Source organism: Ruditapes philippinarum, unplaced genomic scaffold (assembly GCF_026571515.1).
Source record: "Ruditapes philippinarum isolate M1 unplaced genomic scaffold, ASM2657151v2 ctg8493_1_1_1_1, whole genome shotgun sequence".
Taxonomy (NCBI): Eukaryota; Metazoa; Mollusca; class Bivalvia; order Venerida; family Veneridae; genus Ruditapes; species Ruditapes philippinarum.
Genome location: NW_026861684.1, coordinates 16,966 through 23,263, shown reverse-complemented (window position 1 = coordinate 23,263; position 6,298 = coordinate 16,966). Strand labels below are relative to the sequence as shown.

General features: G+C 33.2%; 1 protein-coding gene across 1 annotated transcript; it reads right to left on the bottom strand.

Moving 5' to 3' along the window:
- Nucleotides 1-885: 885 nt before the first annotated feature.
- Nucleotides 886-2,053, bottom strand: LOC132716515 (GDP-D-glycero-alpha-D-manno-heptose dehydrogenase-like). Its single transcript, XM_060699809.1, has one exon. It carries the CDS (start codon nucleotides 1,878-1,880, stop codon nucleotides 948-950), a length of 933 nt encoding a protein of 310 aa, XP_060555792.1. The 5' UTR covers nucleotides 1,881-2,053; the 3' UTR covers nucleotides 886-947.
- Nucleotides 2,054-6,298: the final 4,245 nt, after the last annotated feature.

Here is a 6,298-nt window from a genome sequence, read left to right as displayed (position 1 = left end):
TTGCATTTTATAAAAAACTATTTTCAGAATAATATAAATTATTTATATTAATCTTAGGTAAATCTCAGTTTGAGAAGGTAAGAGAGATTATAAATGAGATAAAATTGACAAAATCTAGGCCAATTATAAACATATTAATTCTTTAATGTATTAAAGGCTATTAATGCTTGAAATCATTACCTTTAACTAAAAAAAACATAAGTTATAATCAAAAATAACTAATTTGTATAATTTGCCCCCCCCACCAAAAAAAAACAACAAAAAAAACAACAACAACAAAAAAACAAAAAATGACTGAATTTTGTTTAATTAGCATTTCAATGTTTCGTATTTCATTACCAGATTGTAATAAAATAGAATCATATTAAATATCAATTAATTTTGTTTATTTACGCACTTATCAACATTTAAGTAATAATTATTTATATTTACTTGTTCTAACAATTTAGTTTTAAAGTACAAAATCAGTAAAATTAATGACTTTGAAAAATTATTGTTCTAATATTTTACGCCATATTTTACAAAATCCAATATTCTCAACTTCAAAGTTATTATGAAAAACAATTATACAGATATCTATATTTATCTATCTTTTTGTAAAAGTCAAATTGCTATTCATTGAAATAAAAGTTAACTGCTTAATACATATAATAGGTCTGGTGCACTACAAAGTGCACTTATGAAGTGCACTACTAGTGCACTTTGAAGTGCACTAGTAGTGCACCTCTAGTGCACTCCTAGTGCACTTTGTGTAACCTTTAGTGTGAACTCAACTGTACATTTCCATATTACAGGAACTCCACCTTTGGGTCATCCGAACATCAATAGAAAATCAACAAAATTGCGAAAAGTCGTGGGATAAATTATTTATATATATATTTAACAAAAAGTTTCTTATATTTTATTTTTTTCCTCCTATAATATTATATTTTCATTAATGTGCAGCGTTATATATTCGAATATTTGATGCTGTCTTTTAATGATAGAAAAGGAAATACTTTAAGCATTTCTTGTATTCCTTCCTTTACTTCAATTTTGTGATGGAAACCTAATTCATGTATTTTCTCATAAGACACCTCATAATCCCTTTTGTCATTATCAGTTTTATCACTAACTGTGCTAATAGTGCAGTCAGGTAATACCTCCTGTATAATGTGTACAACTTGTAACTTTGTCATGTTCAATTGGTCATCTCCAATATTAAATGCTTGACCCGACATTACTATTGCATTATCCAAAGCAAATATAACTGCACGCGCAGCATCTCGAACATGCAGGAATGTCCTTCTGAAATGACCTTCAAACAATTGAATATGATTTTTCATTACAGCTGTAAATGTTAAATTGTTTATTAAAAGATCAAGTCTCATCCTAGGGGAGAGTCCAAATAACGTTGCGAATCTTAGACATATGCCACCAACAGACTGAACTATTTCTTCTCCACGTACTTTACTTTTTCCATACAACGAAAGAGGTTGTAGTGTTGTTTTTTCAGTACAGACACCTTCTACATACCCGTAGCAAGATCCTGTACTTGCAAATATCAAAATTTGTGTTTTCGTCATGTTATCAACTACGTTTTGTGTTCCCAAAATGTTTGTTGACAAGGCAGCATCTGGGTCTGAATCACACGCAGGAAATCCAACTACTGCAGCGAGATGGATAATTGCGTCTTTCTCCAAAACAACTTCAGCAATATGATCTCGATTTGTCACGTCACCCTGAATAATTTTTAGATTAGACATGTGAACAACATGGAGCAATGAGTGTATACCCCAGTTCAGTTTGTCATATACTGTAACCTCGTGTCCTTCGTGTAAAAGCATCGGTACCAATACTGAACCAATGTATCCAGCACCTCCTGTGACAAGTACTTTCATTACCAATTTTAATTGTCCTATTATCTGACTGAACGGTTTGAGTAGTGTTTTAATTTCTTTGTCTACATATATTTATTCATAATAACTTATCTGTTTCAATATTTCAAACCTCCATTAAGGGATGGAATATATAAAAGTCACGAAGTTTTAGCCATTCATGCCACTTGCAAGTATTTCTTGTTTTCTCAAGTAAAGCGAATAGCTAATACAAACATTCTTATATATCCATGCTCAATAGTCATGTAATCAATACCAATGTTTTGCTACGGTTTATCAAAACCCAATCTTTGAGTGAGTAATCATTCAAAATGTGGTAAGTTTATTTCAGGTACGTTTCATTATGCTTTTTAATAACATGGACAATTCTTAATCAATGTTAATAGAATAAAGGAATTCACTTATTTACTCTTATTGTTTGAAAATAAGCAAATCATTATTAGGAAGCTAATTCAATATCAAATAATACGAATATTGGAAATAATCAATTAAATACTTTTTGAAAACAAAGCGCTTTTATTATACAGTTCATATGTATTTTAAGCATCATTGTTGTTGCAATAACTTACGATTAAGATTTAAAACTACAAATTATATGAGTCAGATCACTGATCGATTATCAAATTAGTATTGGGTTCTAGGATTGTCTGTGCTCTGTATGGCGCCCTGTTCGGGTTTTGTTTTGGGTCCTCCTGTGTTCCTTGCCGCTAATTCTTGTTGCAGGATCGATATTACTATATGTTAATAATATGATTAAAAAGGACCAAAATGTAATTTTTATCAGCTTTAACAAAAATCCTAGCAAAGAAATGGAACGATGTTTGTGAAGCAATGAAATGCAATTTGCAAAACACAACTTCATTTTGATTATCTAAATAATCTTTATTTCTAAAGTACAAGGGATAATCAAAACAAATATTCACTTCCTCGATTGCATGTCTCAAAATGACGTCACATCAATTTGTTTTATTTTATTACATACTGTTACACGAATATAATTTCAGTTACATTAAATAATAATATTATAAGTTTAAATACCAAAGCACTCCGTAACGACAGTTTGATAAACACTATGTGAACATACCAATATGATAAACAAGATCAACACGGAAAGGTTGCGTTCAATGAAAGTTTGGATTTTCCCGGCTTTTACCATTAAGAGCACGTCGTGAAAGGAGAACGTGTCATTTTATAGTTTGACCGGCAGTTAAAATTTAAAGACGATAACTTTCTTTTCACACAGCTGTTAAATGGCTGCTTATATAGTACATATCATAACTTTAGACGAAAAGTATAAGCCGCAACGAGCAATAATGCATTGTATTGTTTATTACATTACAGAATGCTTGAAGAAGGGACATCTCAGTGCTAGGTTGGTGCCGAGGTTCCTTCTCTAGACAGTTTTGAGCACTGACAAATAGGTGCAACATTTGATAATGTCGTAAACGTAGTTTGTTTGCGACACTGGTATAATTATAAATTTCATATACATATATTTATGCTAATACAATAACGCGATCATCATTGCTTTCATTTTCTGTTTGGAAAATTTCATCGTTTGCTGTCCCCTGAAGTCAGACAAAAACAGTTCGATATATAGTCAAGACATTGCATAATCTAAATAGTTTTATAATGTTAATTTGTTTAAAACACGCTAATTTCATTATAAACCTCTTATTTCAAGATAACATGCATTTCATGGCATCAAAATGATCTGTAGCGGTCAATGGCCGTACATGATCAAACCTATGCGATCTTACTCCGAATAATGTGAACGTTAAAAACGGATTCAATAAGGACTTAGTTAAGATGCGATGTAGTAACACAAAAGCACAGAAGAAACTTTGCACGTACACACACAATGATTTTCTTCAATTATTATGCAATTTGTACAATAAATAAGTGTCGATGTTTATGGATAGTTTTTTATAGTAGACATCATGCCCCGTATTGTTCTTGTGACTGGTTTTGAATATCTCAATTTTGTTTATGAACATCCCTAAAGAGTAACAGAATTCTTTTTTCGGCTTACATGTATTCACTGTTATGATAGAAATACAAAGAATCATTAAACAAAGCGCAACATGTCAATTTTTAAAACGGTAGTTATAATTGCAAGTTACCGTCCCAGTCTGTTAGCACCGGCTCAAAGAGAATATATTTATAAAACATAACCTTGTAAAATTTTGAATTTTGAAACATCCGAAGATGTGAACATATGGCGGAACATTCAGTGTGACACGTTAATGCAATTTCATGATAAAGCACCATAACGTAACAAGCAATGTTTGTGCCCTTAACTAGAAAGCAATGAGCACAATTAAATAATATGAATTTTGAAAAGGGATCAGAGGTTAACAAGTCTTCATATTAAAGATAAGTTGTCAAATACAAAATTAAAAGGCAGTCAACAATATTTAAGTGGGAAATACTGGAACCACCAGACTTAAAAATACACTGAATTGGTACCAACATGCACTCACATCAATAATGTCTTGGGAAACAGTCGTCAAGGAAGGAAAATATAACATCTTTGATTAGATATACAGAGAAACTTATTGCAGCTGCCAAACGGTATAAATAACACTGATGTGTTATCAATAAAATAGTGAATACACCCAACAAAAACAAATGAATCCCTATAGAAAGCCAAGGACATGGAATAAGAAATGCTGCAGTTTCGGTTTGATTGATGTGGTTGTTATCATGGAACTTATTCCTTAAAAAAGCCACATATGCCCTCGAGTATGTTTTGGACACAGAATAGTAGTTTCTTGTTGATATCTTTTTTTTTATTTTCTGAGTTATTTCAGATTAATCTTAAGAGTAACAAGAAATGTCGAACGACACATATGCCCCCCTTTCTAGCCCTTGATTCACATAATTGGTAATTTTGTTATAAAAAACTTGCCATAAATGGGTACATAGAAGTGTTCAGTTATGGAAAAAAGAGAAAAATAATGAAGCCTTTGCAATAAATAGTTTTCAAGAAAATGAGCGGAAACTATTCTGACTTTTAAGGCACATGTGACCTTGACCTTTAACTTAGTTTCCCCAAAATCAATAGGGCTCATGTTATCTACTAATAATGACCCTCAATCTGTGAAATATTTAGACTTAATGATAAATAGTTTTTAAGATAATAAGTGGAAACAATTTTGATATTTAAGGTCCCTATGACCTTGACCTTTAAACGATCTTCTCACTTCTCCTCGGAGCGTGCACGTCGCTGAGAAGGCACAGGGCATCGGCAGAAGATTTACGGCTTGGCTGGTAGTAAACTTAACTTAACACATGCCCCCCGTAGGCTGTAACAACGGGACTGCTACTTCGTCTACAACTGCGGACCAGCTGCCGGTGTCCTGACTAATGCCGAAGGGAGTGGCCCTACGATGTAGGCTGAGACGATGAGGATGGTGTGCTAGGGTGCGTGAGCCCCTAGTACAGATAGACAGCTTGTCAGGCAGGCCTTTTGCTTGCACCAACAGCCCTTTTCAGGGCTACCCTTTCATATTGTCACAGGTTACTATGCATTTAAGTTCTCATTGACCGCCGTACAGTGACCTACTTTCGGCTCAAAATTAATATCTTTGGCTAATACTCCGTGGAAATTGCATGGAGGTAAATTATTACCACTTTGTGCTTCAAAATTAATTCTTTAAGGGCATGACTGGTGACATGTTCGAGGTCCGTACTCGACAGCGAGAGCTGCTTTTTGTGCCCTTACGGGCGGATGGACCCTCATTAAGCATTAACTACATACATACTACATACAGACCTTTAAACTAGTGACCCAAATCGAAAGGGGCCATCTAGTTAAGACAATCACAATGTGAAATATGAAGACTTTGTTATAAATAGCTTTCCAGATAATGAGCGGAAACCATAATAACATTCAAGGACCCTGTGACCTGGACATTTGACTTAGTGACACCAAAATCAATAGAGTTCATCTAGTAATTATTACCAGTCAGTATGTGAAATATGATGAAATATGATGACTTTGTGATAAATAGTTTAAAAAAATGATAAGAGGAAATCATTCTGACAATTAAGGTCCCTGTGACCTTGACCTTTGACCTAATAACCCCAAAATCAATAGGGGTTATCTACTAGTTATGACAAATCAATATGTGAAATATATTGACTTTGTAATAAATAGTAACCAAAGTAATAAGCTGAAACCATTCTAACATTTATGGCCCTGTGACTTTGTCTTTTCACCTGGTGACCAAAAAATCAATAGGGGTCCTTTACTTGTTATGACAAATCAATATGTGAAATGTGAAGACTTTGTGATAAAAAGTAACCAAGATAATGAACGGAAATCATACTATCATTCAAGGCCCCTGAGACGTTGACCTTTGATCTAGTGACCCCAAAATCAATAGGAATTATAAACTCGTTATGACCAATGTGAA